General features: G+C 47.0%; 1 protein-coding gene across 5 annotated transcripts in view; it reads right to left on the reverse strand.

Moving 5' to 3' along the window:
- SLIT2 (slit guidance ligand 2) overlaps positions 1-25590 on the reverse strand; it is a 689918-nt gene that overhangs the window by 57392 nt on the left and 606936 nt on the right. For all 5 annotated transcript variants that reach the window (XM_085642360.1, XM_085642359.1, XM_085642358.1 and 2 more), the window contains one exon: positions 12603-12696. In XM_085642360.1, the coding sequence (XP_085498486.1) occupies positions 12603-12696 (94 nt within the window). The remainder of the gene's footprint in view (positions 1-12602; positions 12697-25590) is intronic.

Below are 25590 nucleotides of genomic sequence, written 5' to 3' on the forward strand. Positions count from 1 at the left end.
AGTGGGTAGCTACTCCACTCTCCCTCCCTTTCGCAGTCAGCTCACCTTCTGCCCTCCATGCGGGGTGGGCTCCCGTGGCCGTTCTGCCGTTCGGGGCACTCGTCATTGCTTGCCATGGGCCCACGACACCTTCCTCATTCACGGGCTCACCTCTTGCCCGCTCGCCATTTCCTTCTTGCAGTCTGCGGCGGTGGCTGGCATCTTGGCAGTCTGGCCCTGCTCACGCTGCAACTCCGCCGTCCTGAGCTTCTCTTCACGTCAGACAGCCCGGCGACAGACACTGCAGAGGCGGGGTGGGCTCCCGCTCGGCTGCTTTCTCGCCCGGGGCTTCCACCTGCCCCGTGGGCTATTGGGCACGTCAGACACCTCCTCCCAGTGGTGCAGGCATACCAGGTGCGGGGTGGGCTCCCGATCACCTTTCTGACGTCACTGTAGGCCAGGGGCTCATCACATGCCCCACGGGCCGGTAGACGCGACCTGGCCTGCTCTCAGTGGGGGTGCCTTTCACACAGGAGCTCTCTCCCCCTTTTTCACAGCTTCTGGGCTGCTGCACGCACAGGCACAGCCCTCGTCGCTAATGTGGTGTTGGACGGGCACAGCCCTCGTCGTCAATGTGGTGTTGGCAGGCGCTAGGCCCACATACTCGCAAAATGATGACACAGACACGGATGGTTAGGGTGGATAACTGTCCCAGAGCACGTGCGCTCGGCCCCTTTTATTGCCAGGGTCACCTGACTGGTGACACCTGTGGTGGGTGGGTGTTCAGTGTGTCTTACAACATGCTGGAACACTAGACTGCTGATCGGACGATCACTACACTCAGGTCTTTTTAAGTTAGATGTATGACATCTTATTTCAGCCCACAAAAAGATGATAAAAAGTTGGTATCAGTGCTACCCTCACACCAACAATTTACCAGTGTGGTAAAATAAAGCTCTCTTGCTCCACATTTCAGAGTGCAAGATTTCGCTGCCCATGTTCAACGGCTCATTATTCAGGGTATCATGGCGAGGAGACAGTTCCTTTTGTACAATTTCGTGGCGAGATTATAATGCGTATTCTTTGAAGGAAGAGAAGAAAAATGACTGCAGACACCCAGGAACGGCCGTCGGGGCATATTTACAGATGGAACCCTGTCGGTTTAATTAATTCAGTCATTTATTCTTCATTTGTGGCTGCTGATTGTTTGACATCACATCAAATATCTGCGGTGGGAGCCTTGATAGCGCTCATTAGTCACTCAGACACGTCTCATTTGTATTTAACCAGCAATGCGGGCATCATAAAATAAGCAAAGGAGACAGTTTACACCCCTGGGCAGAAAGGCCCACGAATAGCAGGCTTACGAGGATATTTATAGGAAGGAAAAATCTGAGTGGCAGTTCATTAACAAAACATTAAAGTCACGGTTTACACGTCACTGATCATTCATTTCGACTGATTTAATTAAACACAAATTTAATCGACTAAGGGAAAAAGTTCCGAAAATTGTTCCTTAAAAGAAAAATGAAAGTGCAAATCTGTAATGCCCTGCCGAACTTCATGTGACAGTGTCACCTGTCCTCTGTAAAGGTGCAAAGGCAGGCTTGGGAGCGATAATGAGGGGGGGGGGGGCGGGGATGCAGGTCCCATTGCTTCCATTCTTGTATCAACCCTCCCTCTTTTCAAATGGGGTCCGTAGAGCTGGCGGGCATACAGACTGGCGGCCGTCCATTTGAGTAGTGTCTAGCTCTGCATCAGAAAGCCACGTGCATGATTCAGAGGAACCTCATCCTTCAAGTAGGAGGGATCCCAGAGGAATCCAGTATCAAAGGAGATTGTATGCAAAATGTAGTCCAGCGTTTGTCGTTCCAAGTTCCCCTCATCCATTGACTGGGAGCTTGGAATGCCTAACGTAGGAATATGAACTGGGCCAAGTGTGAACACCTTTCTGTGAAGGTGGCACCAAGAAGACGAGGTTGTGTATTCATCGTTATAGAAGGGGCATTAAGGTCCTACAGAAGGGTCGTCAAAGACCCTTGTGTAATAATAAAAAGGGGCCCATACCATGCAAAGAAATTTTTTGAGGTTTTTGCAGGGGCCTTCTTATAAGTCCCGAGAACTCCTGCTGTCTGGGACCTGTAAACAAATGACTTGCAGCGCTGCATGGAAACAAGTACTTTGCGGCTGTCACCCGTTCTCACTCTTTGCCTAGGTCCTCTAACCAACTGGCTTGTGGATGAGATGAAAGTAGGCTGACACCGTCTGTTTAAAAATCATGGAAGACATCTTGAGCTCTCCGCTAAAGGGCAGAGGTCAGAGGTCAGAAGTCAAAGTATATTTCATGATGTTCCTCAGGAGGGAGACCTGGTATTGGGCACATTTATTGCCATGGGGTACTGGTCGCTCTTCTTTGGTGCAATACATTCAGCTTGTATGAACCTTCTGGTGCAACACTGTGGTTTAGCACATCAGGAGAAGCAAGCGATCTCATTCCTAACAGAGAAAGAACTGATTTTCTTCAAACTTGTGACATTCTCTTTTAATTTCTGCCGTTTTGAGTAAGTTGATTAGAACATTATACCTCAATTGTTGATTGGCTAGCTACAACACATGCATTTCTCTGAGGAAGTCCTTCTTGCTTGTGCCAAGCTACCAAGAGTGCACCACGAATGCCTCAGAGAAACCAATATACATTTTAGCTGTACAGGTGGGATTGTGTAGGTCTTACAAAGGAGCTCATATAGTCTAACAGTTGGATTTGATACAATGTCATACGTTGCTATACTATTGTTATCTCCTTAACACTTGCATGCTCTCTACTAAGACCTTCGGTGTAGGCACTCATTTCTGAAAGTAATGGGAGATAATGCACGATAACCTAAGTTTAATAAATATATTTACAATAAAGTTTGTTGTGAATCTGCAGTAAGCATGATGAGTGATGGAGCGCACCCATGGTATCTGACCATACAGCTTTAGAGATAAATGAAAAACACAATCAAATGTTTGACTGCACGTCCAGCTGGAGCCTGCCAGTGGAGCTTCAAAGGGCATCAATAGCACTGTCTCCACCGCTGTCATCCAGCTGCGGTAAACTGTGACTGTGGCTACATGTCCCACTTTTTAGAGTCCAGTGTGCCACAGCTCTACGACTGCCCTGCAAGCACAAGCAGCGCACAAGAGGAATATTCCCCGTTTGTATGCCCGTCTCCTAGCTATTCATAGTATGTTGGCACTGAAAATACCTCATAATTCACAACATAATACAAAGAATCAGAGGAAACAGGGAAGTAAGAGCGAACTGACTTAAAGAAATACACATTGTATCACAATGAAATCAACGCTGAAAGGGAAAGCACTCACAACATGCATTCCATAAAAACGAAACCGTATTTGCAGAGCCCCGGCAACTTTGTGTATTATAACAGAAATGAATAAAAAAAGATCGCTATTTTTATACATTACCCTAAAAAGAATAAACTGGCGCATCATCCCAGGCTGCCAATTATGAATCCTTTTAAGAATGCAGACTAATTAATCCCAACATAGGGGATCTTCAATGAAATATGAGTTTTGCTTGAGATGCATCTGTAGATATTTTTAATGTGTTTTTCTGGCAAGAAGTCGTATAATTAATAAGCCATAAAAGAAAAGCCCCATGAGATACCCACGACATGGCATGTCTTGCTTACAAAGGAGCCTCAGAGGACAGGCCCTTCTGTTCAATCCTCACACACTAGAATAATATGCCTACCACAGTTAGATGCTACATACATTCAGGGGCGTATTGGAGTATGTTGGCCCCCCTGCAGAATGGGATGAGGGACACATAAGTCGGCCATATTTCGCAGATATTCATAGGCCTTGGGTTCAATGGGTGCCCATTACTGAGTTCGTGTCCCCTTTGAGCCCAAAAGGCTGCAGGGACCTTTGTTATGCCCCTGTGTACATTAGGAAACGCCATATTGTGCCAGCTTAAAGCATCAGTAGGCATTCCAGTGTTTCGCTTACGAGTGAACATTGCGCTTTGGGGCGCAGGGACAATGACTTTTTGTTAGATTTGTATAATAAGGTACAACGTTCTTACCTCCAGGTTACGTGATAACAATACTTTGTAGCCAGTGGTGGCCGGCACAGGTAAGAGCAGGGGGCAGGGGTGGAGAGAGGGAAGTCGACAGACAACGGGATAGGTAAGATTTTATATGTATATATATATATATATATATATATATATATATAAAAACTCTTACCTTGCGCTTGCCCCATCGCAGATTTGGCGATGGGGCAAGGTAAGTGGTCTTATTTATTTTTTAATTTAATTTGACATATCCTGTCGTCTGTCGACTCCCTCCCCCATGCCAACCCGTCCTGGCTACCGCTCTCACCTGTGCCAGCCGCCACTGATGGTATCAAGTTCCTTTCGCACCATAAGCAAATCATGTCCCTTTTCCTTTGAATTGAATCGACAAATTACTTACATACAAAATTCATCGATAATATTTCCTGAATGTGTTGCTTTTATTAGGGTCATTATATCAATTTTCTTTTCAATGTGTGGAACAATTTTAATGATGGAGGTTTCCCCCTGAGATAAGAAAAACGAGGCAGATCCCATTTATTGCCTTTGTCTTCGCTATTCATTGTGGTCCGTTGAATTTGTACCTCCCTCCTAGCAAACTGACTGTCCTGGTGAGGCACCCACACGACGCCTCCAAATCCCACATGAATCATTGTCATTCCTGCCCTGCATTCCCTGCTACCCGAGGATAGGCCACTTAGAGGGGCACAGTAGGAAAACCAAGGAACACTGAAGCCTGAACACCCACTGCAGTTCTGCCGTTTCCTACACACTTTCCGATAAAGAGGGGCATCCTCCTCCTCTTCCTCCTAAGACATCTTTGCGCCTATTGCTTATCATGCACTAATCAACAACAGGAAGGGTTAAAAGGAAGAGGGTGGTTCACTGTCAAAGGGATTGGCAGGAGGCAATACTGGATTGTTAATGGTGAGAGGGCTGGGGTTGAACAGAAGTGTAAATCTGTTGGGGTAACCTTTTTTTCTTCCTATATATCAACTGAGAACGAACACTTGCTGCCACTCTCCCATCCCTCCTCCCAAGATCCTTTGTAGTTCTCTCCTACCCTCCTCTGCCCTGTCCTGATCAAAGTGTCAAAGAAGAACAAGTTACTTACCTTCGGTAACGCTTCTTCTGGTGGATACAGTATCTGCCTGTGGATTCCTCACCTTTTGAATATCCCCTGCGCCAGCAACATTTGGAATTTTTTGACGTACTGGAGCCATAAGACAGCCTCGTCGGCGTGATGACGTCAGTTCCGCCCTTTTTTTCCGTGCCTCCGAGGCACACGGACGGACCGACAACAATATATATACAGTATACACAGTACATAATATTCAAACCAACACACACAGTGTGAAGTCAATGCAGGAAAGCAAAATAAATAACACACTTCCTTTGACAGTAACAGATACATTTTGTGACATTAGCACTATTGTAGGTATACAGGGTGGACAACGGGGAGGCGGGTAGGTCAGTGAGGAATCCACAGGCAGATACTGTATCCACCAGAAAAAGTGTTACCGAAGGTAAGTAACTTGTTCTTCTGATGGATACATCTGCCAGTGGATTCCTCACCTTGTGAATAGATTGCCACAGCAGTCCCCACTCCCGGAGGAGGGTGTCCACCAGTGCTTAATTTGTAAATTATTAAGTGCCAGGGCTCGGACCAGGAGGCCACTGCAGCTTGCACCACACATCGCCCATATCATCGCTGCCAAAACAACTACTAATCATCTCTCTCGCATGAAAATGCGACAGTTCAGATAGTTACAGGTCCCCAAAGCTAAAGGAATGGCTGGGAAGGAAGGTGTTAGTAATTTTATAATGTATATTGTTTTCCTAAATAACTGTGATACTGCTCATCTCTAAGTTACATGAGCAGCGCTACCTTGTGGCAGACTGCCCTAAGTGTGGTGTTGACAATTAGGTGCCGGTGCCGAGCACCGGAAACCAATTAAATGCCGTGGTTCTGAGCACCAGAAAGCTCCGGCTCAAATTAAGCACTGGTGCCCACCATTGTATCCCAAAAAGTCCTGAAGGACGGAACGTGCAAAGTGTCCGTCCCGCCTCACCTGAGAATCTAAGCAGTAATGCTTCGCGAAAGTGTGGAGGGAGGCCCAAGTTGCCGCTCTACAAATGTCCTCCACAGGAACACCTCTAGATAAGGCAGATGTAGAAGACTTTGCCCTGGTAGAATGAGCCCTTATACCCGCTGGAGGTTCCTTACCGGCCAAAGAGTAACAGATCTTGATGCACTAGAGAATCCATCTGGAAAGAGTGTGCTTGTGCACCACTCTGCCTTTCCTGCAGTCAATGACGTCCACGAAGAGCTGGTCATCCACTCGAAAGTCTTTAGTACTATTGAGGTAAAAACTCACCGCCCTTTTAGGGTCCAAGCGGTGGAGCCGCTCCTCCTCATTGAAAGGGGGACGATAGAAGGTAGGAAGGGTAATGGACTGCCCCAGATGGAAAGGAGTTACCACCTCAGGCAGAAAAGCAGCCCTGGTCCTGAGTACCATTCTTTCAGCATGAATGGTCAAGAACGGGGTTTTTGAACTCAGAGCTTGAAGCTCACTTACCCTCCTTGCCGAGGTAATGGCAATGAGAAAAACTGTTTTAAAAGACAATAGCCTTAAGGGACACTTATGCAAGGGTTCAAAGGGAGAGCTCATCAAGTAAGTTAAGACAAGATTTAAGTCCCATTGAGGCACAATAAATGGAGTGGGCGGAAATGTGTTGGTAAGGCCCTTAATGAACCGTAACACAATAGGTGATTTAAACAAGGACGGCTGATCCGGCAAGCAAAGGAATGCCGAGAAAGCCGATTAATAACCCTTCACAGAAGCTACAGCAAAACCTTGCTGAGCTAGAGAGAGAGCAAACTGAAGGATGTTGGATGAACTATCCCTCAAAGGGTCAATAGACTTCTCCCCACACCAATGGACACATTTGGACCACCTATAGGAATAGATAGACTTGGTGGAGTGACGCCTGGCAGACAAAATCACGTCCACCACGTCAGGCGGGAGAGAAAAAGAATTCAGGTTGCCCCGTTCAATCTCCAGGCATGAGGGTGTAAGCTCAGGAGGTGGGGGTGTAGAACCTGCCCCTGCGACTGCGAGAGGAGGTCTGCCCTGAGAGGGAGACGGAGCGGAGGGCACAAGGAGAGGTGGAGAAGATCTGTATACCACACCCTTCTTGGCCAATCCGGGGCGATCAATATGACTCGGGCCTGGTCTTGGCGAATCTTCCTCAGAACCCAAGGAATCAAGGGTATGGGAGGAAACGCGTAAAGATGTGAGTCCCATCTCAACTAAAACTCGTCCCACAAAGCTCCCTGTATCGGATACTGGAGACTGCAGAATGACGGGCAGTGAGCGTTCTCGTGAGTGGCAAACAGACCACCCGAGGAGTTCCCCACGTCCGAAAGATGTGACGAACCACCTCCGGATGGAGCCTCCACTCGTGGTTGGCAGAGAACTGCCGACTGAGACTGCCTGCACGCACGTTCAGAACTCCGGCCAGATGATTTGCCATCAGACAAATATGATGATCCTGAACCCAGGACCAGAGACGCAGAGCCTCTCTGCAGAGACAATGCGACCCCACTCCTCCCTGCTTGTTGACATACCACATCGCTGTAGTGTTGTCCGTCAGGACTTGAACCGACTAACCGCGTAGGGAAGGGAGGAAGGCCTTGAGTGCCAAACGTATCACCCGCAACTCCAAAAGGTTGATGTGAAGCAAGCTTTCCTCTGGAGACCAGAGACCTTTGATCTCCAGATCCCCCAGGTGAGCACCCCACCCTAAAGTGGATGCATCCGTTATCACTGTGGCCACCGATGGAGGTAGATGGAAGGGTTTTCCTTGAGACAGATTGCCTTCCACGCTCCACCAAGACAGATCCGCTGCAGCTTCTCTGGAGATCCTCACAGACTCCCTGAGATCTCCGTTGTGCTGATACCACTGCCTGCGGAGGCACCACTGGAGCGCCCTCATGTGCCAGCATGCATGGTTGACCAACAGAATGCAGGAAGCAAACAGACTGAGCAGACGAAGGACCTTCAGGACTGGAACGACCGCTCCATTGTAAAACAAAGGAATAATTTCCTGTATGTCAAAAATCCTTTGAGGAGGTGGGAATGCTCAAAACACAGTAGTGTCCAGTACCGTCCCTATGAACAGGTTGCGCTGAGAGGGAACTAGGTGAGATTTGGGCACGTTTATCGAGAAACCCAATTTGTACAACAGCTGAGTTGTAACCTGCAGATGATGAAGCACCTTGTCTGGCGACTCCGCTTCGATCAACCAGTCGTCCAGATAGGGGAAAACTGGAATCCCCGACCTTCTGAGATGGGCTGCCACCACTGCCATCACCTTGGTGAAGACTCGAGGTGCAGTAGTAAGACCAAACGGGAGAACCGCAAACTGATAATGTTGCGACCCTACCGTAAAACAGAGATACTTCCTGTGAGACTCCAGGATCGGAATATGAAAATACGCATCCTGCAAGTCGATCAACACCATCCAGTCCTCCTGTTGCAGCGCTTGAAGAACCTGAGCAAGGGTGAGCATCTTGAACTTCTCCTGCTTCAGAAAAAGGTTCAAGACCCTGAGATCCAGGATTGGGCATAGCCTGCCATCCTTCTTGGGTATCAGGAAATACCGGGAGTGGCATCTCTGACCCCTTTCCCACTCTGGAACCACCTCTAACGCACCTTTTCTCAGTAATGTTAGGACTTCCTCCTTCAGGAGAAGAAGGTGGTCCTCCGAGCAAGCACCTTGGCAAGGAGGGTAATTTGGAGGGAATTCCTGAAAGGGAAGAGCATACCCATTTTCCACAAGATTTAGGATCCAAAGGTCTGTGGTGACCAATTTCCAATCTTGCAGAAAATGGGTAAGCCGACCCCCCACAGGACCAACATGATCCAGAATGGTGGACGACCTCCCAAAACCTCCGTACCTTCTGTAAGAGGAACCTCTACGCTGCGCCTGCAGGCCCTGAGACTTAGCTGTGGCTTTGCTGTCCTTGAACCTTTCCAAGGCTGCATCTGCTTTCTTTCCGAACAGTCTAGAACCATCAAAGGGTAGGTCCAGAAGTGTTGCCTGCACATGTGGAGAGAACTCCGACGACTTAAGCCAAGCACTTCTTCTTGTGGCAATCGAGGAGCCCATTATCCTGGCAACAGAGTCTGCAGTGTCCAAACTACTCTGAATAACCTGTCGTGCAGCTGCTTGAGTGTCCGAAAAGACCTCATTAAACTTCTGCCTGTCCTCCTCAGAAAATTTAGGAGCCAGCTGTTTTGCAGAATCCATCAGGGCGTGGATGTAACGGCCCAAAAGGCAGGTGGCATTTGTGGACTTCAAGGCCATACTTGCCGAGGAGAACACCTTCTTGGCCGACTGGTCAAGCTTTTTCGACTCTCTATCACTAGGAACTTAAGGAAATGTCCCAGAAGACTTCTTCGAACAGGTAGCTTGAACCACCAGACTTTCAGGAGAAGGATGGGATGTTAGGAAGTCTGGATCTCCTGGAGCTGCCCTGTACCTCCTAGCAACAGATTTAGACACTGCTGGAGCTGAAAAGGGCTTACGCGAAACCTCCATAACTGGCTAAGTGATGGCATCATTAAAAGGAAGCAAAGATTCTACTACAGTGGAGGCTGAATGAAGAACCTCCGTCAAGATGTTGGACTTAAATTCAGCCGTTGGGAGCTGCAAGTCTAAGAGCTCCGCTGCCTTCCTCATGACTGTGTGGTAAGGAACCACATCCTTAGGGGGAGCATCTGAAGGAGGAGAAAGCTTCCATTCTGGGGACATATCAAGGCCACTTGCCTCCTTTAATTCTTCAAATAAGTCATCTGACTCTAGAAGGTCACCCTCTTCCATTTCTTCTGCTTGATACCTCTGCTCTTCCAAAATCCTCTGCGCCTCCCGCCTGGATCTTATCCTCGGAACCGGCGTCGGAGGTGCCACACACGACTCCGACAGAGCCGGAGCCGAACACGGATTCGGAGGCACAGCCTGAGCCGAACGAGGTCGAGTTGGAGCCGGAGATGAAGGGAACGGCGTCAACGTCTTCGGTGCCGGGAAATGCCAGGACGGCGCCGCTGGAAGAAATGGCATAAAGGGAGCCTGAGGAACCCCCAAATTAAAGGCCATTGGACCCATGGGACCCGAAGGGGCTCCAGAGGGGTACATTGCTCTTGAAAAGACACCACACATGGCATTCAAGTAATGCGATGGCACTTGACCTGGGCCAGGGAAAGGCGGGTAAGGGCTCGATAAAGGCTCAGGATGAGGCAATACCGGACTCGGGCCAATCGGCGCAGACGGTGGAGAAAATGGAGTCGAACACTCATCAGGTACCGGAGCCTCTTCCACCGGAGCCTGAGAATGCATCGACGTCGGAGATGGAGCCGGAGCTGGAGAACTCTCCGGAGAAGCTGCAGGCAAAGCCAGGCAAACAGGTGAAGCCGGATTCGAAGCCGAAGGAGAAGGAGAAACATAGTCCTTACGGCGCCGAGGAACTGGAGAAGTCGATCTCGGAGCCGTCTTCTTATCTGAACGGCGTCGAGAGCCGTACCTCTTCTTCTACTTATGCTTCTTTGATCTTGAAGCATGACCCGACGTGGACTTCGAACCCGACCTCGACCTGGACCTCGATCGCCTTCGACCTCTCTTCTCCTTCCTCATCTTCGCTATGAACAGCTTGGCCTCTCTCTCCTTTAAAGCCTTTAAAGCAAGAGCACCCCTCGACGTCGTGATCCGCCGACATACACCAGACACAATCTTCATGAGGATCCGGGATGGACATATGTCCTCCGCACTCTCTACAGGGCTTGAACCCTGACTTCCTTGACGACATCTTAGGAAAGAAGCAAGTGAGGACCATGAACAATCCAGAAAAACATAGTAACTAGACAATCTACGGAGAGTCCCAGAAAACCGTTAGCGTCAACAACGCGGAAAAAAGTCGGCGTGGAGAGCTACGAAAAAAATCCGAATGTTCCTGGCGCAGGGGATATTCACAAGGTGAGGAATCCACTGGCAGATGTATCCATCAGAATGTTCAACAAATTCATCCTGAGGGCAGACCGAGGTATGTACATAATGTAAGTCCTTAAATAAAATGTATTTGAAGTTTTGACCTCATACCGATGAGGTATCATCTAAAAAGCAAACGATTATACCAAGCAGACTGAGATCAGTAACTTCATGCAAAGGATGAAGATGACAGATAAACATCATTTGTAATTTATGTTCCTCTGGGACTGAGGAGCAGAGAAGTTGTTTCATACAATTTTAAGAGGGAACGGGAGGTAACATATCTAACCTGACTGCAGACTCGAAAAAGTGGTGGAGTTTAAGAGAATTGAAGAGCTGTGGTGGTTAGGCTGTCCAAACTGAGTAAGCAACATTCTTCTAAAGAACAAAGAAAAACCTATCATCACTGAACAGTCCTTCCCCTGTTTCCTCCACGGAGAGGCGTTTCTGCGCAGATGGTCTGCCTCTTGTAGCGTTCAGATGCTTTATATGGCAGGAAAGAAAAGGCACTGCTATTCTTCCTCAAAACATCACAACAAGAATTGAAGATGGGATGAAAGGTGTTGGAAACAGATGTGTACCAATGTAGAGCTGAGATCACCCGAAGCACGTTGAAATGTAATCCACTGCTCAAACATTATCAGATTATAAAATGTAATGTATAAAATACTACCTGGCATGCCAGAGTACGCCACCTTTCTTACGCCGATTGAAAATATTATTATTGATATTTGGTTGATGTGAGACAATATGGTGTATGTTTTTTAAAGGATTGACTCATCTCAGTGAAAAGACAAAGGACTGGGAAGAGATTATATCAATCTGTACAAATAGTGTAATGGTAGAGCCACAACACTACATACAGAGGTAGTGTCCAGTCTCATGAAGAGGTGCATTGAAAATACTGCTAAAAATCTACCATTTGAGAAATCAGGAGATGGTCTGTCCTGAAAGGTTCTCGATGTAGCACCGTTTGACTCTGGTCAGGATTCTGTGTCCAGAATCAAGATCCACAAGGGCCAGCACTAGGCTTCTAAGTTACTATCTAGAAATTACTGAGAGGTGTGGCAGTTCAGCAAAATACCTCATTCAACAAAAAGCATTACAACAAGCAGAGATCTTAATCCCCCCAGCATGACGGACATACTGGAGAAGAAAGGAGTATAGGTAGGACCCATTTTGGTGAGGATGAGAATTAATTAAAGCACAAAGGATATAAAATAGATGCATCCACCCTTTAGAGAAGACGCACAAGAGCAGATGACATGTTGTCTAAACCAGAAATCCCTGCTTTCAGTAAGGGCCCAAAGCCGCTCTTACGTCCCTCATTAAACTGCATGAGACAAGTGCCTCGCCTCGGGCAACACTGCCACAAGTGAAGCTGACACAGCCCTTACCCTAGTTCTGTGGCAGTGTCTACATCAAAAAAGAAAGAAATGGCAACAGAAATGAACACATGACAAACGTTTTGAGCTGTTTCTTTTGTTAGTCTTACTTGTATCCTTTGGGTGTTACAATGCATTTCGAGTCATGCTGGCAAGTGTTTAGTTCCTGTGCACAAAAATCGAGTTTCTCTTCACACAGCTCACCTGAAACACAAGAGAATGCATTTACCTGGAGGTGGACAGACAAAGGAAGGGAAGATAGCAAGCAAGATCATTTAATTTCATAGACCACATAGATTGCCCCCAGCATTGAATACGATAATTCCAGATAGTATGGAATAGAACCCATGGCTTAATTTCATACAACAATTATTTATATTGACAACTTTTAAGCCATTTACAATTTCAAGTGCCTGAGATGAAAAATCTGTGGAACAGATGCATGCCACATCCAAACAATCATCATTTTTTGTTACATGCGTCTCCATCAGTTTGTAATGAACAAAGCACACTAAACGGGTTGCACAACATACCAAAACAAACAATTCAAGACACCCTGTTCTTCGGCCTCTATCACTACACATCTGAAGATATTCAGTGCAAGGTCGAAAAATGATCTTAAAGCTGAGGTATGTCCAACCAATAAATTCTCCAGAGACAAACTACTGAGTGACAAAGCAAGTGCCAATCCGAAGATTGAAAACCAAGGTATGCTTAACATCGGAAGCCATCAAAAGATTTACTATGAAATATGTATCTGTGCCTGTAAGAAATCTGGTTATTGGTTGGCTTGAATTAGGGGGGTGGAAGCCCCACTTTGACAACAACCACAATCCTTGTCAGGGTGAACTACAAAAGTCACTAATTAACTTGTGCTTAACCCTCAGTAAGAAAGTTAAAACACAGCACAAGAAAAATACCACACCAATTTAGGAAAATGGAGTAACTTTTAATAAATAGAATGAAACCAAACTGACAAAAATCCAATCAGTAGAACCGGAGATATTGAATTTCATGGTTTCAGGTACATATAGAGCCTAAAAGCACAAAGCGCCCCTCGTGGTCATCTGGTCATGCTAGACCAGGGAAGTCACATGTTCAGGCCAACCACAATGGAGCACAGGCCCGAAACAGGGACCACGCTAGTTCCTTTGAAAAAGTTACCTTTTCAAAGTCTGGCTTGGTAAGTCCAGACCTGGTCGCATGGATGGTCATCGCTGTTGCGCGAAGATCCGCCAGCCATCGCAGACAGTTGTTGCTGGTGCTTCACATTGCCGATCACTGGGGGTGTTGTTGCTGTAGAGCGAAGTGCAGATCTTGCATTGCTGGTAGTTGCTGGTAGTCACTGTAGCTCGAAGAGTCAGGTTCACTGGATCTTCGCATTGGCAGTCGTTGCGAGTGGCAGAGTCTCAGCGTGAACAGGCCAATTCACGGTCGCGAAGAACCCAAAACTTTGGGATTGCCACTTTTCTAGAAGAGGAGTGCACTCTCATGCCAGCCGATGATCCAGGACCTGGAGAGGCATCTCAAGGATCAGGGACTAAGCTCTTCCCACAAATGAGTGGGAAAAGATTAGATCAAGCTTTACGAATAGTGTAACGGTAGAACCACAAACTACTTATAGAGGTGGTTTCTTGGCTCAAGAAGTAGTACAGGCTCAGACAGGCGCAGCTGCAGGTCCAGGCAGGTCTAGTTGCAGCAGGTCAGCTGGGCTTGCAGGGAGGCTTCTGGAGCTTGTTCTGTACCTGTAGCTCAGACTAGGAGGTCAACCAAGTGATTCTTGGAGTCACTCAGGTTAGCCTGAGATGAAGAGAGCAGGCCCAGTCATCTTTCTCAGAGACCAAGGCAGGCCTCAAGCAGCAGGGCAGTCCTCTGGAGAACAAGACAGGCCTCAAGCAACAGGGCAGTCCTCTGATGAACAAGACAGGCCTCAAGGAGCAGCTCAGTCCTCTGGTAGCAGCATGGCAGTCCTCTGGTGAACAAGGCAGGCCTCAAGCAGCATGGCATTACTCTGGGGAACGATGCAGTTCTCTTGTAGTGTCCACAGGTCCAGAAGTGCATTGAAGTCATTTTCTGAGGGGCCACTATTTATATGTGGTGACATCTTTTGAAATATGGGGGACATCCTGGGATACCCCCACATCTGGTTCTGGAAAGCCCCTGCAAAGGCTCCATGAAGTCTGGAATGATAAAAGGCTGGTGTAACATTCCTTTGTGTGTGTTGGAGGCAAGCACTTTGAAGTGTAAATGAGCCAGGGAGCAGGTCCGCTTAACCAGTTCCCTTTGTCTCACTGCCTGGAAGGAATACACAAACCCCAGTAGCAGAGCTATTCACAGTCATGTAACACAGGACACTGGAAGCCGGCACCAAATAGATAGGGCAAGAAAATGCCATGTTTTTAAAAAGTTGCATTTTCAGAATTGTGGATTAGAATCTGACTTTACCATTAAAGAGGATATTAAATTACAATTCATATGAGTCCAAACATGATATTCCTATTTGCTCCCAATCAAAAGTTAGCACTTATCAAATGTTATAAGGTTATCTAATGGGTTGGTAGGCCTTAGAGAAGTGAAAAATGAGTTTAGGAGTTTTTCACCACCAGGACATGTAAAACTTAAACCCACATGTCCTACTTTTAAATTCAATGCACCCTGCCCTATGAGCCCTTTAGGCCTAACTTAGGGGTGACATATGTATTAAAAAACACGATTTAGGCCTAGCAAAAGGTTTATTTTAAAACTGCACTACGGGCTGCAGTGGCAGACCTGAGACATGTTCTAAAGTGCTACTGTAGCGGGTGGCACAATCAGTGCTGCACACCGACTAGTTACATTTAATTTCCAGGCCCTGAGTACTAGGTAGTACTGTATACTAGGGACTTAAAAGTAAATCAAATGTGCCACTCAGGTGAGGCCACTTTTACTGTGTTTTAAGAAGAGCGCACAAGTACTATAATACTTATTGGCAGTGGTAAAGTGCATAGTCCTAATACCAATAAAAACAAAATCAGAAAACAAGAGGGATGAGGACAAAATGTGGGGGGAGGGCACACCAAAGATGTCAGGTCTAAAAGTCCCTTATACAGTATGCACTATAACTATTTATTAGTGAAACCTTGTTATCATGCCTGACATCCCTTATTATTGTGGCCCATTTTAGCTTTATTTAACCATTTGACAAATATGAACTTTACCATCGTTCATCTGCCTAGAAAGCCTTCTTACAGTCTAAGTAAGCATTACTTTGAATCTAGGTTCAGGTCCCATTCCAATATGTTTTTCAGGTGTGGTATTCCATAAATCTTAAATCAGAGTCTCAGACACTAAGGTGTATAGACCTGACACGAGTTTTTAACCTATTTCAAGCGTACACTTATCAACACAGTTTTGTTCAACCAGAAAACTAGATTTCCCATCATTCTCCTACATCCGAGCATTCTATAGCTCCATACACTTTCTGCCACTACCCGACTACCTTTCTTTGTTACATATTTCTTATTTATGTGAGGCCTACCAGAGAATCCCAGCCATACCTTCCTAATTATGATTGGAGTAGCTGTGCATTTGAGGAAACCTGAAGCTACCTTTTTAAACCAAGTTGGAACAGACGTCCTTTGTTTACTATATCCTATACACTGATTCCCCGACACTCCAACTTAGTGGCATCACGAGACAAGATGTGTAAAGTCATGTATGTAGGACTTGTGCCAATACTGTTGCCATGCTCTGTGGGACTTGGTGTCCAATACTGCTGCCATGTTCTTCCTCAATGTGACCTACCACTATTAAGACAGATCATAACAGCACAAAAGGATAACAAAGTACAGATAACCCTCTTAGAGCCTCCTTTGCGCCGAGTCGAGCACTAGGAGATAAAGTGGCTGTTGAGGGATCTGGCATGAACCTGTTTGACCTACCTAAAGGTGTAAGGAGTGCTTTATTGGGATGAAAAGGTGGTGGTGGGTTCTCTAAAAGGTGCATTGTCAAAGAAGCATAAATTGGGAGTCTTACCAGACATGTTTGGCTGTTGCAATTAAAGGTGTGGCTTAAAATCTGGAAACTAGATTCTTGTGAATCATACAGTGTGCTACCTGAACAAGGTTTGGGAGCCTCTCTGTTGGTCGATAGATACACTTACAACAAGCTATATGTATTGGCTTTGCAAGTGCTTGCGAGTCTATCAAATAAATGAGTAATAGCAATGGCATTGTTCTGAACAGTTAGAATTGAAAACGGTTCAGCTAATTCTGAAACTATAAGGCTGAGAATTAATATAACTAAGGAGTAGCGGTTGTTTGGAGTCTCTCACTCAATGCTTTTCTCCCATTCACACCACTTCCCTCTACATTCTCTTCTTCAGTTAGACACATGTGCCCTTTTTAGGTCTCGGCTCTAAGGCTGCGCTTGCGCAGTCTCGCTCCGAGATTTAATGTTTTGGACTGGGGCTTTAACCCGCCCCTTTTTTTTACCTCTTCTCCATTGGCTGGCCTCTAAAATACTGGTCAGCCATTGGAGAAGAGCATTGTCTCTCCAAACAAGCCCCGTCTTTTTCGGATTCGGGGGCGTGTTTTATCGATTCTTTCTCTCCTCTGGAATGTAAACATTCCAGCCAATGGCAAGAGGAGAGAAAGAAAAACACGCCCCCGAATCCGAAAACGCCACTGCGTTACTCCGAGGCATTTCTGCTTGACCTCGGAGAAAGGCAGTGGTGTTAATGGCGTCCTCTCCCCCTGCTGTCGGCTCCCGTGTTCGGCTGCTGCTCTGGTATCCTCCCCCCTGTCCTCTCAGGCTGGCCCAGCGTGGAGCTCCCGGGGGCCTTTTGTGCGCGGTAATTGGTTAAAGATATATGGTAGCTTCGATTACTGTAATTACCGTCAGAGGCCCCTTATGTTGTTCGTTCCTTGTAGGATTCAACTCCTGGTTTCCTGATCTTCGGCCCCGTTCAAAGGGCATTGAGGCGTAAAGAACAAGGGCACTGAGGCGTTAGAAGAGCTTGTAAACCGCAATGGCTTTGTGACGCCAAAGGGTTATACACACAGTCAGGGCATTGTGACGTCACAGGAGCGTGAGAACCAACAGAACAGGCTTTGTGACGACAAGTGGTTATGTAAATAATCAGGGCACTGTGACATCAGAGGAGCGTGTAAACCATAAAGACGCCAACCGGCTATTAAACAACCAGGGCATTGTGACGTCACAGGAGCGTGAAAACCAACAGAGCAAACCACCAGGGCACTGTGATGCCTGCGGGTTATTAAATAACCAGGGCATTGTGAGGTCAGAGGAGCGTGTAAATAACCAGAGCATACGTCAGAGATGGGATTTACGGCGTCTTCGCTCTGATATCAGAAATGTACTGATATGGGTGTAATTCAGTTGTAAAAATATCACAAAACATGAGCGTGTCTGACACAAGAGAACGAAAGCGTGTCCCCGCACAAGAAAGGATGCGGGCGGATGACCCGAGGCATGGTGAGGGGGTGGGGGCGGGGTTAAGGCATATAATGAGTACTCCCCGTGGTTCCGAATTTGAACATCTACCCTTCTTCCGTCAATGCCTTAAATCCGAGTTGAAGCCCTCGATTTAAAGATGACATTTAGAGGGCGACAGCTCGACAGAATGGGCATTCCCCACACCAGCCCCCCCGTGTTTTCGTCTCTTCAGATGAGCTTGGCTGTTCACTCCTCGCTTCGAGAGTTGTTTTGTCAACAAGCTCTCATGTGATGTGTCAGCTAGATGTGTTTTCCCCTCACCGCAGGGACGGCGACGGCAAATGTTAATGCGATTTGCATTGTTTTATCAGTCGCTTTGATTCCGCCAACAAACGGAGGCGCGAGGCCCCTGCGACGGATTGATGGATGATCTAAGAGAAGCCGTGTTGTGTGATCCGCCTGTCACGAGCCATTTCTCTCCCTCGTTAAAAACGCGCCTATTGACAGAGCATCCGCCGCCGGCGGTGGCTCCGGCGGGGCCCGCAGCCGGATATATACCGCATCGCCCCCAATAACGCCACCTTGTTACTTAAAGGGGCAATTCTCGTTCCCCGGATCTGCAATTCCAACAAGCACTACCGACAGGCATTCTAGAATGTTTCTTCGATGAGGTTGGCTTGGGTGCAAGACCTACTGTGGCCGTGACGTCATTCATCGAATGGCCCCTATACTATAGATTGTGCACTAGCAGGCCGCGTACTGACGACTACTCGAGTAAACGGACCTCGTTTTTGTTTCTTTTTTGCAGTTTTGTACAGAGCAACTTCAACCCAAAGGTATTGGAGTCCTTTACAAGAGCACCAGTTGTACTATTACATAAGGACACATTCATTTTTAGGTCTCGGCTCGAAGGCTGCGTGTGGCTCTATGGGTGGCTCTATTTGTGTGTGGGTTGCTCTATGTGAGTGGCTCTGTGTGGGTGGCTCTGTGTGTGTGGGTGGCTTTGGGTGTGTGGCTCTGTGTGTGGGTGCAAATGCAATAGGTCTCGCATTTGAGAGTGATTAAGCTATTGACACTGTAAATAACAATGCCGTTTCTTTAAAGGTTTTAAAAACAAAAACATAACCAAAAATAATGTCATGAACAATGCCAATAGCTTTAACTTTAACAATGCCGAGACCATTGCATTGTAAATGCTTGTTCTACCTATGCCTTTGTGAAATACTTCATCTACATATCTTGAACGTAATTTCCTTCCTTGCCATCACTGTCTGTTAACTGTCCATATATTAACAAATACATACCTCCTTCACATACTTTAACATAAATTGGCAATTACAGTTGCCCCATATGTTACCCCTGCTCTGTGCATTCGGCAGAGAGGCCAATGACTGGATGAGCATGTAGTCTTTATGACCCACTTAAATGCACTGTATGAAACTTGCACTGTCTTCGGCCTCAACTCCAGAGCTCTTGATCACGCCACATTATGAACACACATTATCAACCTGAACTCACCCAGACAACTAGATGTGACTGTGTTCATAGTATGCAAAATACAAGAGTCATTTGTTGCATGAAAAGAAACTACAGAAATGAAACAGCTGGAAAAAGCAAATACTGTTAGGGAATGCAAGAAGAAGTAAAATGTGAATCTAATCCGGGATTGCATCATTTTATTGAGTACCGCAAAGATTTTTATAGGCATTGTTGAGAAATCGATCAGTGTATGTTTGTGAAGTTAAGGCATGGCTAAAGTGCCAGGTAATCAGTTTTGAAGTACTGCCTGCTTTGGGCACTAGCAAGACCCGCCCCACTTAAAGCTCTGTATGGAAGATCACCATAGCCTTATGGATGCTGCAAAGGTACTCCCGTTGGGTGGAGTTTGGAATGCTCTATGTGGTAAAGGGAATGTTAAGCAACAAAGGACTGTTTTGTAGCTGTGTTTCCTATCAGACACATTTGATGATCCTTACCGCCAGAACTCAGCGGCAGGGGTCTCAGGACAGTACATCAAACACAGCACATGGTTGTTACTGTTGGTGAGTGCTGACCTGAGGCCTTCAGAGGCTGTGACCAAAGGATTCTGTCCCATCAAGCTGAAGACCTGTCATTTGCAGGAATTGTGCAGATGCCCCAGGGCTTCTGGTCCAGAGCAATGATGTAGCCTCTGAAGAGTCCAAGCACCCTAGAGAAATCACCCTGTCCCAGAACAAAATGGAGTGTGCGCAAGCCTTGCAGGTACATAGCAAACAACCACAACACAAACAGACCATTCAATGACCTTGAGTTATACATACTTTGTTAAACAATTACCGTGGATCCAGAGTGCAGGAGCCTCCGAAACAGAAAAGAGGTCAGACTCAAAATATACAAATACGTTGAATGATTATCAATTTTCTATATTAAAATTTGTGCATGGTGGTTAAAGCAGGAATTGTGTATATCAAGGGTATTGTTGGGTGAAAGTAGCGCCTTCGGCCCTTTAGACACACTTGAGCGGAGGTGGAAATACGCACGAACGGAAATATGTTTTCCTGTTTGGCTACTTACCCCAGCGCAGCTCCGATTAGGCACTTTTATCACGCCTTTGGTATGTAATATAAGCAAGGCCGGAGCTGATCAGTCTTTTCAGATTTTTGTTATGCACCTTCTGCTCGCCTGGGGCTTGTACTGCACACACAGCGTGTCCCTTGGCTCCTTTTATCCAAGTATTATACGCCTGCTAAGTCCGCAGCCGCCTCGTAAACACAAAGATGTGGAGGCGCACAGCTCTGATGTGACGAGCACTGCTGAATAAATCTCTAACTGAGCAGCTACACAGCAAGAGGTCGGCAAGCTGGTGATGAGCTGAGAAACCTGAGCAGTAAAAACAGAGCAGTGGCGACCCGGAAAACACCAATCTCATTAAAATGCATTTAACAAGGAAATCTTCTGGCACAGGCACTACGCATGCAAACTGTAAGGAACTCTAGATTTGTGTTTGTTGTACACTTGACAGAGCTTTCAGCTGCATTTTCCAAATGGATATTAACTTTTTAAGTAGCAAAGATGTAATGTTTCGAGCAAAGTGACAGTAGTGAAAAAAAATCTGAGGGTGGTGCAAATGTCTAGCTTTGCCATCAGTTCATGTCGTAAACAAATGGCCTTCTGTTATACCTGCTGCTCAGCCAGTGTGATTGAGTTTGTGGAATGTTGGTGTGGTGATGCTTGGAATGTTCATTTGCTACATTTGAGCAGAGCTCCTGGAACGCAAAACTGTTTAGTTCCACCAAAGTGGGCCTTTACAACGGCACCTAAATCAATGCTATCTTTTACATTAGGTGCGAAGCTTGAGCACCCGTGCAAACCTTTAGTAAACCAGGGCAAAAATGGCTGTAGCCACTAACCTGCGAAGTCACCCTTCTCCCTTTTGCTCACTCCTCCACACATGATATGTTTGATATCTTAATCTCAAATTATCTACGTAGCCCTTTCGTTTTTTGGCTATTTTGGCCAGTCAGCATATTTATTCCTTGCTTGGGGGGAGGGGGGTCGCAGAAGGGTGGAGGAGGGCTATGTCTTGATTATATGCGATGTATTACCTCATTAAAGGGGACATGCATGGGATAAGTAGCCTTCGGCATGATATAAGGTTAATGTAAGCCCCCCATTTGTTCTCTATTATTTTAGTCAAAGACTGTCTCAACGCAGGGGGATTAAGTAATAAAGAGCCTCTGAGTAAAGTACAGTGTGCTGGAAAGGCATGGGAAAAATAATGAGTTTGGCACAGAAAGTTAGGAAACGAAACAAATCAAGTGATTGTGGTGCCCATGTGTTTGCTCAGAAGGTGGCCTTTCAAAGAACGCTTGAAAGGAGGCAGAGATGGCGTTGTCTGGGTAATCCTCGTTTTAGGGTCAGTTCCTGAGAAAGCTCTGGTATTTTTTTCGATTTGTTTCCAGAACCACGGGATGTGATTGCCTGCAGTGTGCTTTGCTTGTGAGTTTCCGTGCACGCCCAGAGGTCTTTCGTTCTTCTTAAGGCATGGACATGAGTTGAAGTGGACTGTCCTGTTTGGCAGGCATGCTTTTTGGAGGACACTTCTAGCTTCCCATGATATCCATCTGAGTGAAGTGAACAGAGTGGCTGGTAATATGGTCAAGTTTATGCTTTTGCTGACTACACAATCTGCAGGTTGTCGATGTACTGTCTGTGCCCCTGTCACTTTTTGAAGAGGCGAGTTATGGTCCATATGTGAGAATACAAAGGATTGGAATGTTTTCCTAATGTCTTCATTGGCAACTTGTGGCTTAAACTGACTGGTTAGTGTTACGAAGTAGCATGCTTTTGAATAAAAAATCCTTACCTGGGATATTAGGTTGAGGTTTTAAATTATAAAGGTGAAGGATTTGCCTAAATGAACTGCTTTGGAATTCATTTATAGGTCAAACAGAAGGTCAAGGACAAATCAGTGATCCTTTACTCCAAGATGGCATGTAAAATCTTGTTTACATGCAGCAGACATAGATGTGGACAGCGGCGTTCCGGGCAGATCAGCGCGGCGGGGCGGGAGGGTGTTAGTCGACAGACGAGGGAATACGGAAAATTAAGTAAATAAATAATTCCTATACCGTCATGTGCTGACATCCCACCGCCTCGCCCAACCATGATTACCTGCACGTACCACTGCTGCAGGTGGACATACCTGCGTTACAGGCTGCCACATGAGAAACTTTACCTGAGAACTAAGAGGGTTTGTGGAGTCTTGCAGTGTAGGGGATTGCATTGCTGAGACATTTGTGAATTAGACGTGTGTGTTCACATGGTGGATAATGGTGCAAAGTTGCAGTGCTGCGTCTTTAATCAAGAATCAAGGGTAGTGACTATCTGCGGAGCCATGATGCCTAGCAGGCAGAGATCACACCTACACCGTGAGGCGTGGACGCAGGGAAGGAATTTGTGAGAAGTAGAAGTGCCAAGGCAATAAGAACCAAGCTGGTGCATTGACTTCTGCCTCCACAGTCACCTTGCTTATTCCAGAAGAAACACATCTAATGTAAGTTATCAATGTTGGAAAACCAGCCATGCCAGACCCTACTTAGAATTTCTAAATGCAAAACTTGGTTATTGTGCAGGGTGTGAATATGGAGCTCAATATCAGGGCGGTAAAGGACAACCAGTGTCAGTGAAGATTATTTGGTCTTTTCCAGAAGGAGCGAGTTTAACCTACCTTGTTTATCGTCTACTATTAGTTGACTCTTTGCAGCACTGACACTGTACCACAATGCTATGCAATGCAATCATTTGGCATTTATTCCACTTTAGTTGCCTGTCTGAATACAACACTGTGTTCCTATAAAGAAGATCCATTAGTACTCATGAAATCTATTCATCATATACACCGACTCGCATACCCTTTCCCACAGCTAACTGAAGTCTGTGCGTTGTTGTTTCCATCACAATTACCTGCCTTTATTTCAGCCATTGGTTTAAGCATGGAACCAAGCCTCTTTGAATGCTGTCATTTCTAGATAACTGTTCACTGTAAAGAACCCCTCATTTGGTACACACAGCCTTTCAGTAAGTCCCCTTCCACGAGGCGCTGTCAGAACTAATGGTGGAAAATATATTCTGAAGGGCAGGGCATGTATGCTGCATCACAAAGTTTATTAATGTTTTACCCACAGCAGTTCATAGACCCGTAATGATCTATTACCCCATTATAACTGTTCGAAACATCATCCCGGCCGAGGGCAACATTAGTACTATGACTGTGCTCCTTCTCTTGGAACTTCCACCCCCCTGCAACAATGTATGCCAAGGCAAACACATTGAAAAGAATGCAAGTGAAGAGCTGCAAACAAGACCTTGTAGGCCAGTGAGGCAAACTTCAATGAATTATATGTAGCTCCAACTTACCTCCTTGTTTTAGGACTTAAATCACTTCTGCAGCCTCTGCAACATGGCTAACACCACTCCAACATGCACAATGAGTGCAGCAGGTTTCTTATAACTTAGGTAACTAACAGGCTACCTTCTTTACTTAAATCTTTTTATTTGTATTTCAACTGGATAGAAAAACAAGTCACCAACAAGAACATCCCCCACTCACCCTTCCTTACAACACCAGCAACGCTTCCTTTTGCCATCCTCTTAGTTACATTGTCCACTCATGGGTGGATTTCCACCAACATCTTGTCTTCCCACAATCCACATAGTTAAAGAAATATGACTAACGTCAACAGATTACATAAATCAATCAATCAATCAATCAGAGTACTTGGAAAGCGCGCTACTTACCCGTGAGGGTCTCAAGGCGCTGAGGGTAAGGGGGGTGCCGCTACTGCTCGAAGAACCAGGTCTTGAGGAGTCTTCTGAAGGCGAGTAGGTCTTGGGTCTGCCGTAGGTGGGTAGGGACGGTGTTCCACGTCTTGGCGGCGAGGTAGGAGAAGGATCTGCCGGAGGAGGTCATTCGTTGGATGCGGGGGACAGCGGCGAGGGCGAGGCTGGCGGAGCAGAGTTGGCGGGTGGGGGTGTAGAAGCTGAGTCTGCTGTTCAGGTAGGCTGGTCCGGCGTTGTGGAGTGCTTTGTGTGCGTGGGTGAGGAGCTTGAAGGTGATCCTCTTGTCGACGGGAAGCCAGTGTAGGTCTCTCAGGTGGGGGGTGATGTGGCTGCGGCGGGGGACGTTGACGATCATTCGGGCGGAGGCGTTTTGGATGCGTTGTAGGTGGTTGGCTGGGATTCCTGCATAGAGTGCGTTGCCGTAGTCCAGTCTGCTGCTGACGAGGGCCTGTGTCACCGTTCTTCTTGTTTCGGTCGGGATCCACTTGTAGATCCTGTGGAGGATGTTGTAGCAGGAGGAGGAGACGGCGTTGACCTGTTTAGACATGGAGAGGGAGGAGTCGAGGATGAATCCTAGGTTGCGTGCATGGTCGGTGGGTGTCGGTGCTGTTCCCAGTGTGGTCGGCCACCAGGAGTCGTCCTAGGCTGAGGGGGTGGGTCCGAGGATGAGGACCTCCGTCTTGTCCGAGTTCAGCTTCAGATGGCTGCTCCCCATCCAGTCGGCGACGGCCTCCATTCCCTTGTGGAGGTTGTTTTTGGCGGTGTGCGGGTCCTTGATGAGGGAGAGGATGAGCTGGGTGTCGTCAGCGTAGGAGATGATGTTGAGGTCATGATGGCGGGCAACTTGTGCGAGGGGGGCCATGTAGACGTTGAACAGCGTCGGGCTGAGGGATGAGCCCTGCGGGACGCCGCAGATGATGTCGGTGGCTTCGGATCGGAAGGGTGGGAGGCGGACGCTCTGGGTTCTGCCAGAGAGGAAGGACGTGGTCCAGTCAAGGGCCTTCTCTTGGATTTCGGCTTCTAGGAGGCGTGTCTTTAGAGTGCGATGGCAGACCGTGTCGAAGGTGACTGACAGGTCCAGGAGGATAAGGGCTGATGTTTCGCCGTTGTCTAGTTGGCTCCTGATGTCGTCTGTGGCGGCGATGAGGGCTGTCTCGGTGCTGTGGTTTCGTCTGAATCCGGACTGGGATGGGTCCAAAATGTTGTTGTCTTCCAGGTGGCGGGCCAATTGCATGTTGACGATTTTCTCGATGACCTTCGCCGGGAACGGGAGCAGGGAGATGGGCCGGAAGTTCTTGGGGGTCCGCCTTGGGCTTCTTGAGGAGGGCGTTGATTTCGGCG

The sequence above is a fragment of the Triturus cristatus genome, chromosome 2_2, assembly GCF_964204655.1.
Source record: "Triturus cristatus chromosome 2_2, aTriCri1.1, whole genome shotgun sequence".
Classification (NCBI taxonomy): domain Eukaryota; kingdom Metazoa; phylum Chordata; class Amphibia; order Caudata; family Salamandridae; genus Triturus; species Triturus cristatus.